The sequence below is a fragment of the Pelodiscus sinensis genome, chromosome 31 (genome assembly GCF_052426305.1).
Source record: "Pelodiscus sinensis isolate ZL-2025 chromosome 31, ASM5242630v1, whole genome shotgun sequence".
Classification (NCBI taxonomy): Eukaryota; Metazoa; Chordata; order Testudines; family Trionychidae; genus Pelodiscus; species Pelodiscus sinensis.
The window spans coordinates 2,800,801-2,812,862 of NC_143082.1; the positions used below are offsets into that span (position 1 = coordinate 2,800,801).

General features: G+C 60.5%; 1 protein-coding gene across 3 annotated transcripts; it reads left to right on the top strand.

The window, feature by feature from the left end:
• Positions 1 to 1,834: 1,834 nt before the first annotated feature.
• TRMT1 (tRNA methyltransferase 1) lies at positions 1,835 to 12,042 on the top strand. Of its 3 annotated transcripts, none has more exons than XM_075902437.2 (17): positions 1,835 to 1,915; positions 3,243 to 3,736; positions 4,194 to 4,249; positions 5,003 to 5,130; positions 5,856 to 6,043; positions 6,502 to 6,617; positions 7,284 to 7,396; positions 7,661 to 7,809; positions 8,323 to 8,406; positions 8,720 to 8,789; positions 8,867 to 9,001; positions 9,644 to 9,729; positions 10,007 to 10,115; positions 10,425 to 10,501; positions 11,007 to 11,126; positions 11,633 to 11,738; positions 11,822 to 12,042. In XM_075902437.2, the coding sequence occupies exons 2-17, from the start codon at positions 3,405 to 3,407 to the stop codon at positions 11,903 to 11,905; spliced, it is 1,953 nt and encodes a 650-aa protein (XP_075758552.2). In that variant the 5' UTR covers positions 1,835 to 1,915; positions 3,243 to 3,404; the 3' UTR covers positions 11,906 to 12,042. The 3 variants fall into 3 exon arrangements, with proteins under 3 accessions (XP_075758552.2, XP_075758553.2, XP_075758554.2); XM_075902438.2 differs by having other exon boundaries at positions 3,402 to 3,736; XM_075902439.2 differs by having other exon boundaries at positions 1,855 to 1,915; positions 3,426 to 3,736.
• The last annotated feature ends 20 nt before the right edge of the window (positions 12,043 to 12,062 follow it).

A 12,062-nucleotide genomic window follows, 5' to 3' on the forward strand; every position in this document is an offset into this window, starting at 1 on the left:
TTTATACATGTATCTGTGTAAACTAACTTATATATCCGAGCACTGAACTTATATAACTTTTATAAACTAATATATGTAAAGTACGGATATAAACTTTTATATGTATGAAGTAAATGTCATTATATACAATTTTTAGTACAGAGAAATATATAAAGTTTGGTGCAAATAAATCATGAAATGGGAAGGTCAGGTTCAAAGAAAAGGGGAGAGTTAGGTTCTATTCTTAGGAAGTTTGGATCTAGGAGCAAAATCCACCCACTTTCCTGCCAAAAAGAAGCTAGGGGCTGTTATGGGAGAGATGGATTAGAAGGGATTCTCCCACCTTTAAATTGGAATCTGGAGGAAAAATATGGCTGGAAGATTTCCCCTGTGATTAGGCCCAAAGTTCACACACAAACAAAACAAGTTTGGGGATTTGGAGTAAGGGAAGGTCATACTCAGGTTTGGATCTAGAATTAACACAGCAAAAGCTGAATTCTGGGGTTTGAATTTGAGGAAGTTTTTCCTAATTTTGAGTTCCCCCAGAACTGACCCCCAAAACACAAATATGTGTGTGTTGGGAGGGGGGCGAGGAGGAGGGGGAGAATTAATCTCTGAAACAATATGTTTGGAGGCAGATTAAAAGGAGAGTTCCCCCAAACCGAGAACTGCCCCCCTTAGAAAGAAAAAAAGAAGTGGTTGAATTGGGGGCAATTTTCCCCAATTTTTTTATTCCAGAAATGACACCTTTAAAATCTTAAGGAGAGGGATGTAGTAAAGGAGAATGTTCCCTCCAAATTGCAGGGGATGGGTGTTTCTGGATTTTCTAGCTGGGTTCTGAATTATTCCTCAACCCCACTCCCTTAAACTCCATTTTTATGGCCCTGATCCGTTCCATGCGTGTGCATGTGTGGGTGTGTTTTTTTCCAGCTCGGGTCTGGACTCCTGCCCCTTTTTAGGGCCCTAGTTCTCCTAGGGGCACTCCACATTTTCAGGGTGTTCAGACCTGTGTTGCCATGGTGACATTTGGATTTCCCTCTGTATTTTGAGGAATATGTTAATATCGGGGGTTCTGCCCACGCCCCCCAATCTGTGAGTCAAGCCCTGCCCGGAGGAAGAGGCAGAGACTAGGCAGATATGTGGAAAAGCACAAGCACGGCCCATTGGGCCTTGTCTGGTAGTGGAGTTTGCAGACCTAGTCTGCAGCTGGGAACTGTGGAAGTGCTGGTGGAGGCTCCGAACCTTTCCTAAGATGCTGTTTAGAGGGGTTCATGAGCCTCAGGGGCTAAGGGGGTAGATGAGCTGGCAGGGGTTACACTCAATGATCACCCCCCAAACCTGTGCAGGGCGTAGGGAATGGGAATACAGATCTAGCTCCATTGAGCCCCTCTGCTTCTAGGGGGCTTTCTTGAAGAAGTTTCACAGGCCGGGTGCAGGGGTGGGAGTGAGGAAGGGCTCACTTTGGATTTGCTGCCCTGACAGCTACAGACCTCAGGGAGCCTGCTGGAGGCTATGGGGACGTTTTGTGGGCCTGCTGCCATGTGGTTTTGTAGACAGAGCTGCATTTCTGGGTGTTTGGGGGGATGTTTTGTTTCTGGGTGTTTGGGGGGGATGTCCGTGTTGCGTGACAGTGATTTTTACCACCGGACCACCTCTGTTGCAGTCATGAGGCTGCCGCATTAATGGGGGGGCTGCCTGACAGTGATCCCCAAGGGAGGGAAATGCCCCCACTTGGCAAGACAAGTCTCTAGTCCCTCACTCTCCCCCACCACCCATTCTCAATGGCATTGAGTTTCTGGTCGCAGCTTCCAAGCTTTCTGTCCCTCTAGCCGCCCTGTACCTGGCACCTCCCATTGGCCGGATGCAGGTCACCTGATCGCTCCCCGCAGGATACAATATGGCGCTGTCCATCTAGCTGCTGCTGGAAGGCGTGGAGGTAAAGTGGAGTTCGCGGGCTATGGGGAGCTGCGGGGGAGGGGGCTGATCTGTCCCTCTTCCCGGGGCTTGGGTTTCGTTTCGCTTTTCTCGGGGGGGACAGAGACCTACAATTGTAGCTTCCCTCCCCCGCCTGGCGGGGTTTGGGATTATTCTCCCCCCACCCCACCCCCGCACGATGCTCAAAACCTGGCACCAGCCCCTCACGCTGAGTCACTCTCGCCTGCTGCCCTTGTGAGGGATTGAGGCCACCAGAAAGCATAGGCTGCGGGGATCGCTCTCCCAGGTCGCTGGCTCTTGCAGTTTCATTGTGAGTTTCAGGATACTTGGCGTGCCCCTTCCCCCTTTTCCCTCTGAAAATCTTGGCTCCTGGGACTGCATGAGACTCTCAAGCTTTTGTTTAAGAAAAAACAGCAGCACTGGCCCTGTCTCTAATAGGGTTGCTGCCTCTGTGAGGCACAGAAACCCTCTGGGCCATCTGAACCATTTCAGCTGGGAAAGCTACTGCAAAAAAGGGGTGATCCTGGGGAAAACCTAGGCTGGTGGCTGGGCTAGTCCTTCAACTTGTGATGAAACACTTGAAAATATGGATCCTAATGGCGTGGCCCCAATGCCTGAAATCACATCCACAGAACCCCATGTGCTGTTTTGAAAAATCTGATAACTCGTGTGTGGAGTCCTCTTCCCCTTCTCCCCCCCCCCCCCCCCCAATCGTGATGGCTAATTTTTGGATGCTTGAGGCTGATGATGCTGTTGTAGTGCAGAGAGACCTAGGAGTCCGTGCCATGGAGTAGAGGCTGTTGTGTGAAAAGCACTGTAGGGACACAAAACAAACAGATGTCCTGCTCTAATGAGCTCACGAGCTGAGGTTTGTCTATACGCAGGTCCTGCACTGACTTATACATTTGTTGCCATGTCTGAATGTGGATGTGGGTGTAGTAGCTTAAAGATGTGCTGGTAAATTTACCAAAACAAGTGCTGCTGATTTCAGCCCTTGTGGGGTAGGGCTGCATCCACATCAGATAGTTACATTGCTGCAACAAAATGCTTTTTCCCACAAAATGCAGGTAACAGTATTTCCTTCACAATCGCTGTGAGTAGAAAGACGGGCAGGGACAGGAATGAGGGCTAGGGAAGTAGTGTTTCCGTGCTCATCTGGAACGCTGAATTCCGATCCCCCTCTCCCCCCCATAACTCTCCCTCATCGCGATGGCGACAAGAAACTTGGAAATGGCTGATGTGTGGAGACTGCTGCCCCTTATGCTCACTGATGTGGTTTCCTTTTGCTCTTGTCTATAAGCAATTGTCACCTCTCAACTTGTATTTAGATTGCAGGTGCTTTGGGGCAAGGCTGGTCTTTGTTTTGGGACTGAACCGTGCCTGGCACAGCGAGGCTGTGGAAGTGTTTGTGGTATCTTTCTTGTACTCTGGAGACGGCTGTGACACAGGGTGTTCTGAGGAAGGCTAATGTCACTCTACTGGTTTAGCTTATGAGACGCTGTGTCCTGCAGTCAGGCAGAACTGTAGCAAATTGGCTGACTGGAAGGGGCCGGAGATTCCTACCTGCCAAAGATCTGCTAGCCAGAGAGCTCTGGACTGCCAAGGACATGGAGGAAGAACACTCACAGGAAGCCAATGGCTCCTGTCCAGAACAGAGTGAGGGGCAGCCGCCTGCCTCTGATCCAGTGGTGGATGTTGGGAGCTGTGCCGGCCCCATGAAAACGGGGGAGACTGTGATTACCGAGGGAAAAGCGAAGATCATCTTCCCCAGTGCCAACGAAGTGTTCTACAACCCCGTGCAGGAGTTTAACCGAGACCTGACGTAAGTACAACTGAGGGGGCTGGAACTGTCTATCTAAGGTACTTATCTGCCCCATCACAATAGTATCTGAGCACCTCCCAACCCTCCTGCGAGGCACGGCAAAGTTACTATCCCATTGTACAGATGGGGTGGGGGAGGGGCACAGCAGCTAAGTGACTTGGCCAAGCTCATGCAGGCATCTGTGGCAGAGCAAGGAGATGAACCCAGGTCTTCCTAAACTGTTGTTCCTCTCCCACTAGACCACTCTTCTCTAGTGCCGAGCACCTGCTGTGGGGGGTGCCCCCACTTAATAAGCCTGTAGCCAGGACCCCAGAATCCAGTCCCTTTTGCCACTGTGGCTCACGAGAGAATTGCTTGGAAAACGTGGGTAAGAGCGTGAGAGTCTGCCTGGGGACGTGGCCTGGATCTGACTTAACATGTGCTGAGGCCTGTGTGTGTGTCTGCCCTTCCGCCCCAGGTGTGCTGTGATCACGGAATTCATTCGCCTGCGGCTTGTGGCAAAGGGGATTCAAAGTAAGTGGAAATAACTCTCGTCCCCCCCCCCCCCCCGTGCAGGAGCAGGATGGTCACGGTAGCGCGACTGCCACTAGCACCTTGGCTTTCAAAGCCAGATGAGACCCTCTTGGTGCTGCCCCTCCCTGAGACTCCTGCCGGTTGCTCCCTTTCCCTGCAGCAGTGCCTTGGGGCATGCGCCAGCTGCTTGCTGATCCCTTCCCTCTGCTATAGGTTCCCAAATTGGGGGGGGGGCTTGAAGAAATGTCTGCTTGCGTGGGGGAGGGGGCAGTAATTCTGGAGCTGCCTCTACGCTCTCCATAGTTTGAGGTCCACAGGGGCTTGCTCTCTTCCTCTCCCCCCCTGCCTGCCCCGGGTCCCTTCCAACCCTAATCTGTGTGATTCTGGGCTCTGCCCTGTCGCCCCGGGTTGCAGGGACCAGCCAAATTGCAAGGTGCTTTGGCATAGGGGGCAGATCAGGGGAGTGGTCGGAGGCTGGGAACAGGGTGGTGCAGGGCTGTCATGTTAGCTCCTCAGCCAGGGAGGGTCCCCCTGCCCAGAGGGGCAACCCCCGTGCCCGCTGCGAGGCCGCTTGGCACATCAGAGCAGCCCCAAGCCAGGCCCGCTGAGGTCTGAAGCCAGAGCGGCTGCCCGGCCTCTTGTCACCCAGATGAGGCGCGGCGCTGGGGTGTGTGCAGAGTGGGGGGCATGTGGGGGGGGGGGGTCAGGTGACCTTGACCCTCGCATCGCCGCCGCTCGCTCTGTCTCTTGCAGTTGCCGTCCCAGGAGAGAAGGGGCTCGAGAAGGTGGTTGTGGACCTCTCCGAAGGGGAGGAGGCGGCGTCGGAACCGGCGCCTGACGGGGAGGGGACGGACCAGGCGGCGGTGGGAGACGTGTGCGAGGTGCGTTGAACCCTTGGACTCGCTTTTCCCGCCATGCCGGGGTCCCTGTCTTGCCGGGCACTGCCTGGCGCGAGACAGTCCCTGCCCCCCGGCGGTCACCGAAGAGCCGAGCTGCTCGCTCTCTGCGGAGGGTAGGTGGGTTCTAAATGGCTCACCCTGCTATGGGTTCCCCTGGCTAAGACCCAGGGAACAGGGAGGGGAGATTCTCCCTTAACCTCCCCCCCCTGTTTTTAGCGGGGAGCTGAACCCCCTCCCCGCTTCTGCTGGCTTCACCCCTGCCTCGCGCTGGCCCCCAGCTCGGTGGTCAGTCTGGTGTTCAGGTGGGTGCAGGCGCTTCCCAATCCAGAGCTGGGCGCCGGGGTAGCCTGGGCAGGTGTTTCCCGTGCTCGGGCGCACGTAACACGTTGTGGCCGGGTGAGGGCAGAGCCCGCTTGCTGGCGGGTCCTACCCCCCCCGTTACATAACCTTCAGCTGCTGCCAGCTCCACCCCTGGGGCAGCTGGTGTTGCCTGCCCAGCTGTCCTCAGGTGGGGGGACTCGAACTCACCACCCTGTGCTCCAGAGGCTGATGGCCTATCCCCCAGGGAGCACGCCCACCTCTGTGATTTCATTGGGGGCCTCGCTCAGCCATCGGGGGCTTGGCTCTCGGATCCTGAGGTGCTGGGTTCGGTTCCCCACTGCTCCCCGGTGGCCTTTGCCTGAGATGCTGCCCTTTCCCCCCCGCAGGAGGGAGTGCGGGTCTTGGAGGCCCTGGCTGCCTCGGGGCTCCGCTCCATCCGCTTTGCCAAGGAGGTGCCCGGCCTGCGGGCTGTGGTGGCCAACGACTTCTCCGCCAAAGCCGTCGAGCTCATGGAGCGGAACGTCCAGTTCAACGGAGTCGGGCACCTGGTGACGCCGAGCTTGGCCGATGCCAGGTACAGCGGGGGGGGGCGGCTGTCGCACGCACCGAGCGGGCTGGTCTCAGCCGCTCACTGGGTTGGCCTGAGCCCAGTCCAGCTGGCTCGGAAGCAGGAGGGCGAATGGCCCTGTGCCTGGGGCGGGCAGGGCGGCGAACGGGGCTAGCTCTGGGGATCTGCTAACACAGGCCCCCGTGGCTGGCTAGCCAGTAGGGAGCCCCGTGTAGCACGGTGGGCGGGTTCACGGGCCAGGTCTCCGGCAGCCACGGTCGCTAACCGCCTCCCGCTGGCCGAGGGGTGAGGCAGAAGCTGTGGGGGGCAGGGATTGTCTGTGACTCTGTGCTGCTCGTGGGGCACGTAGCGCTGCCATCACCCCCCCCCCCGCAGTCACAAGACAGAGCCCCCTCTCTGGCGGGGGGCTGAGCCCCCCAAGGTCCCTCAGGCTGCCTCTCAGTGCCTCCCCGGCCTGCCCGCAGGATGCTGATGTATGAGCAGAAAGCGAAGAAGGAGCCGTTCGATATCATCGACCTGGACCCGTATGGCAGCCCCGCCACCTTCCTGGACGCCGCCGTGCAGGCTGTGAGCGATGGCGGTGAGCGAGGGGGCCGTGGTGCTGCGAGCTTCCCTGCAGCAGTGCCTTGGGGCACGTGCCAGCTGCTTGCTGATCCCTTCCCTTTGCTATAGGTTCCCAAATTGGGGGGGCGTGCCCCCTCTGGGGGGGCATGAAGAAATTCCAGGAGGGGCGCAAGGCGACCCAGCCCCCCCCAAGAAAGAGCCCGGTCCGTCCGGTATTTTCTGTTTTTCCTGGCTCGGGTGTCCCCTGGAACACGTGCAACTCAGGTTGGCTGGGAGTGGGGATGGGGGGGCGGAGGATGGAGCACCCCAGGCAGACTTCAAAATGGTCGCCTTAAAAGGGCAATGTCTGCTCTGCTCTTAAAAGGGCAACTTTTTTTTTTCTCTACAAGTTTGCTGCTATGTTTGGTTTTTGGGGGTGGGGAGGTAAGAGTTTGTCAAAAATCAAAAAGGGGGCATGATGCCGAAAAATTTGGGAACCGCTGCTCCAGGGCGTAGGAGCTGGAGCGTTAGAGCAGGGCAGCGAGGAATCCGGCCTCCTGGCTTCTGTTCCCGGCTTTCCCAGAGCAGATGACTCCCCTCCTCCACCTCAGACCCCTGGGCTGAGACCCATCCAGGCTGGAGCAGGTGAAGCCCAGAGCTGGGGGAAGACTCCACTGACCCCACCCCCGATGCCCCCTCGCAGGCCTGCTGTGCGTCACCTGCACCGACATGGCAGTGATGGCCGGGAACAGCGGGGAGACGTGTTACAGCAAGTACGGAGCCATGTCCCTCAAGGGCAAGTTCTGCCATGAGATGGTAAGTGGAGGCAGGGGGCAGAGGGAAGGGGAGCTCAGCCTCCTCCCTGGCCCTCTGGCGCTGGGCCTGCTAGGGCTGGGCTGAGGCCTGGCGCCCTCGTGTCTCAGCAGAGCTGGGTTGCGGATTGGGCCCTGCCCTGGAAATGGAGCATGGCCTCCAGGCCTGCCCTGTGCTGCACCCCAGCTCCCCCCCACAGCTAGCCTCCTGGCAGCTCCCCCAGCCTGGCTCGGCAGCGCCGGTGCTCGCCCCTGTCTCCCCACACAGGCCCTGCGGATCATCCTGCACAGCCTGGACCTGCACGCCAACTGCTACCAGCGCTACATCGTGCCGCTGCTGTCGGTCAGCGCCGACTTCTACATCCGGGTCTTCGTGCGGGTCTTCTCCGGCCAGGCCACTGTGAAAGCCTCTGCCAGGTGATCTGGGTGCTGCGCGCAGGCCTTCACTCCGGGTCCTGACCGGCCCCCTGCCGGAGCGCCCTGTCCACCTCTAACCTGCCTGCCCTGCCTCGCCCCCGCGGAGCTCCCTGCCTGGCTCCCTGCAGCGCCCCCTACTGGAGCTCTCTGTCCACCTGTAACCTGCCCTGCCCCCTGGCGGAGCTCCCTGTCCACCTCTAACCTGCCCGCCCTGCCCCGCCCCCGTGGAGCTCCCTGCCTGGCTCCCTGCAGCGCCCCCTACTGGAGCTCCCTGTCCACCTGTAACCTGCCCGCCGTGCCCCGCCCCCGCGGAGCTCCCTGTCCACCTGTAACCTGCCCTGCCCCCTGGCAGAGCTCCCTGCCCAGCTCCCTGCAGCGCCCCCTACTGGAGCTCCCTGTCCCCCTGTAACCTGCCCCGCCCCCTGGAAGCATTCCCTGCAACACCCCCTGCTCGCCTCCCCTCTGCTTGCTGGGCTTGAGCCCTGTTATCACTGCCTCTCCCCGTCTCTGCAGCAAACAGGCCTTGGTGTATAACTGCGTGGGCTGCGGGACCCACCACTTCCAGAGACTCGGCAAGATGACGAGCCACGGGAGCAAGTAGGGAGCTCCGGGTTCTCCCCCCCACGGGTCAGCCCCCAACTCCTGGCCCTGGAAAGCTGGGGAGGGGACCTGACCTCAGAGCTAGTGACTGGAGAGGGCCTGTGTCTGCCAGATGGGAGTCCAGGGCTGGGAGCCCCTAAGGAGATGTAGGATGGATGTGGGGGGTGACTGGTTCCTGGAGGGGGCCCCAGCGGGAGGGGGGCCTGTCTGGGGGAGCCTGTGGGGGGGCTGGACTGTGAGATCTCAGGGTGGGGGCGATGGGGGGAGGGGCTCTATCCCATTTTGTGTCTAATCACTGATCCAATTTCAGTTTTAAATACTCAGCTGCCTCCGGCCCCCCCGTGGGCCCCTCCTGCGAGCACTGCGGCCAGCGGCACCAGGTGAGCGCCCCACTCCCCTGGTGCGCCCCACTCCCATAGGGCCAGGCGCTGCCCTTACCTGCCCTGTTCTCTCCCAGCTGGGGGGCCCCGTGTGGGCGGAGCCCCTCCACGACCTGGCCTTTGTCCAGAGGATCCTGTCGGCCTTGGGGAGCAACCCGGGGCGGTTCCGGACACAGGCACGGATCCAGGGTGTGCTGAGCATGGTGACCGAGGTGAGGGGCCTTGCTGGGGAACCGGGTTGGGTCTGCGTTGGGGAGCATCCGGGGGAGACCTGAAGGGGGGATGAGGCTTTCTTGAGACTGTTCCCCACTCGGGAACGCTGAGGTGGGGGCCCGCAAGTGACTTGAGAAATAACCCTCTGGAGGCAGGGTCGGCCGCAAGTCCAGTCACAGGTGCCCTGGCCGGTAGCTGCCACCACCCTCGTGGAAAAACTCAGCAGAGTTCCCAAACCAGAGAGAAAAAAATACCCGACCCCGTCTAACTGCACGTTCCCCATCTACCCACACGCCTGCTTCTGTCCTTCGTGGCCCGGGTCTTGCCGGACCGTCCACGTCCGGCTCCCAAGGCTCACTGCACCTCGCCCCGGCCTTTCCCGACAGCCACACGCGCAGCAGCAGTGGGCACCTGGCTGCTTTCGGTTCCTGTCTCCCCCCCTCTTCCCACTGGTACCTCCTGGACCCCCCTGCTCTGGGTTTAACCCCTTAATTACTGACAGCTGGCATGTCTAGGAAAGGGTAGAGCCCCTCTCCCTCCCATCCGTCGCAAGCTAGTTGGGTTTCTGAGCCATTGTGGTAGGGGGCGTGGCCTGCGCCATGCTGCGCCACTGTGTCCCTCTCGTGTTCCCCTCTGGGCAGGAGCTGAGCGACGTCCCGCTGTATTACACCCTCGACAGCCTGAGCAGCACCATCCACTGCAACACGCCCTCCCTGCTGCAGTTCAGGTACCCAGGCGCCGTGTGGGACCAGCCAGCAGGGGCCCTGGGGGGAGCAGGGCAGAGCTGGGAATAGATCCAGGCCAGCTCCCCCTCCCCCCCCCAGCTATGCTGCCTCCAAGGCTGGGGGGGAAGAATCACCAGTCTCCCCCTCCCCCAGCGCATGCGGCACTAAGGAGCGCTGGGGGGGGCCGGGAGGGGGAACGTGCCCCTCACGAGCTGCTGCCCCAGGGCTCCCGTCCCCGCAGTGCGGGCGCCTGGCCTGAGGGCTCCCCTCTGCTTTCAGATCCGCCCTCCTCCATGCCGGCTACCGCGTGTCGCTCTCCCACGCCTGCAAGAACGCCGTCAAGACGGACGCGCTGCCCGCCGCCCTCTGGGACATCATGAGATCCTGGGTGAGTGGGGGTGGGGGGGGGGGTGCTGTGCCTTCCTGCCCCGCCCCCGGTCAGGCCCCAGCTAGCCAGGATGCCTCCAAGCCAGTCCTGGCCGGGCTGGGGCAGGCCTCCCTGAAGGGGCCCTTCCGTGGAGACGCTCTGCCAATGCTCAGGATTGGGGGGCGGGTAGGCCTGGCGGCCAAGGGGCCTGCAGCTCAGGATTAAGGGGGGCAGCGGCTGTGCTGTGGGTTGGGGAGGATAGGCCTGGGGGCAGTGGGTACAAATCAAGGGAAAAAAATGACCTGATCTCTCCTCCCTCCTCCCCCCCAGGAGAGACTCCATCCCGTGAAGAGAGAGCGACTCTCGGCCACCAGCCCGGCCTTCCACATCCTCGCCGTGGAGCCCACGTAGGGCCGGGGGGCTCGCTGGGGGCCAGGCGGGCACCTGGGGCTCTGCTTCCTTCGCTCCGGTGCAGGGGCTGGAGGGAACCATCCTAGGACTTGACTGGGGGGTTTGAGGCCTGGCTGTGCCACTGTCCTTCAGTACAACTGTGGGTGGGTCATGTCCCCTCCCAGTGCCTCAGTTTCCCCATCTGTCAAACGCAGCTGGCGCTACTGGCCTCTTTGGCGAGCGCTGTGCGATCGCTGGGTAAGCCGCAGGCTGGGCTGGCGTAACTTCACCAGGCCTTTGGCACTAGCTGGGCCGGGGTGCTGGGCCTGGCCCTGGCCTGCCGGGCCCCTGGGGGCAGCAAAACCCTGCTGCTGCAGGACAAGGTGGGTTGTTTCACTGGGGGGTGTTGAGCAGCTGGGAGATAGGCCCAGACTGGCTCTGAGCCCCCCATGTGCCCCCTGCCCAAGGGGATCCCCCCCCGCTAGGCACTAAGCCGCCTGTCTCCCTCCCCTCCTGCCCCAGGCTGCAGGCGTCCTTCACCATCCGCGAGGACGCCAACCCCAAGTCCCGGAAGCAGGGCCTGAAACGATTCCAGGAGAACCCCGAAGCCTACTGGGGCCCTAAAGCCAGAGCTAAGACAGGGTAAGGGGAGCCCCAGGGTGAGCGGGGACTCCGTTCAATTCCTGGCTCTGAGGTGATGGGCCGCTTTCTGCCTGGCTCCCTGCCTCAGTTTCCCCAGTTGTAAAGTGGGGCCAGGCTGGTGAGAAACTTCACTCGCTGCTGGCAAAACGTCTGACTGAAAGGCAGTGACCGGGCCAGCTCTCGGGGGGCCTGGGCCCAGGGCGGAGTAAACGGTGGCGACTCTGGCTCCGTGTTGGAGCAGTTCACCCTGTGGGGCTACTCTAGCGCCAGGTTTGCAGCCCTGGCCTGCTTCCATTGGGCCTCTTCAGCGCCTCCCCCCTGGGGGGCTGTGGGGATGCTCCTTTGGGTCTGTTGCTGGGGGCTGTTCTCGAGCTGCCATGCTCCACCCCAGAGGCAGCTGCTGTCACTCCTAGAGCTGCTGCCTTTAGAGGCTGTCGCGGAACAAGAGGCAGGGACGGGGCTGGGCTCAGCCGCCTTCCTCACCCAGCTGCCCCCCGCCTGCCCAGGGGGGGCATTTCCACCTCCCTGCAGGACAAGAGGAAGCTGCATCAGAACAAGCGGAAGGAGAGGGTGGAGGACAGGAGCCGCTTGAAAAACAAGAGACTCAAGGAGGTGAGGCTGGGCCGGGGGCGGGGGGTCCTGGCCTGGGTTCAGCTGTAGTAACATTAACACTGTTGCTTCTCTCCCCGTGCCAGGCGAGCGAGGGGGGGGCGGAGAAGTGCTGTCCCTCCCCCGAACCAGCCCCCGTGGCGGAGGAGCCAGCGGCCCCCCCGCAGTAACCCGGCGCCGGGCAGGAAGCGCCGCTCCGGGGCTTGTGTTTTAGTTGGGCGAAGGCGCGAGCGTTTTGCTTTGTTTTGTTTTAAGGACTCTCTGGGCTCTGCCATTAAACCAAGAGCCTCGGCTTTTCAGGTACAAAGCCAGACTCGCGTGTGGTGC

Excerpts from the sequence above, each read along its gene's own strand:
- TRMT1 (XM_075902437.2), top strand. The coding sequence starts at position 3,405 with ATGAGACGCTGTGTCCTGCAGTCAGGCAGAACTGTAGCAAATTGGCTG. Across the intron at positions 3,737-4,193 it reads GAGTTTAACCGAGACCTGAC|GTGTGCTGTGATCACGGAAT; the intron begins GTAAGTACAACT and ends CTTCCGCCCCAG. Across the intron at positions 11,127-11,632 it reads AAAGCCAGAGCTAAGACAGG|GGGGGGCATTTCCACCTCCC; the intron begins GTAAGGGGAGCC and ends CCGCCTGCCCAG.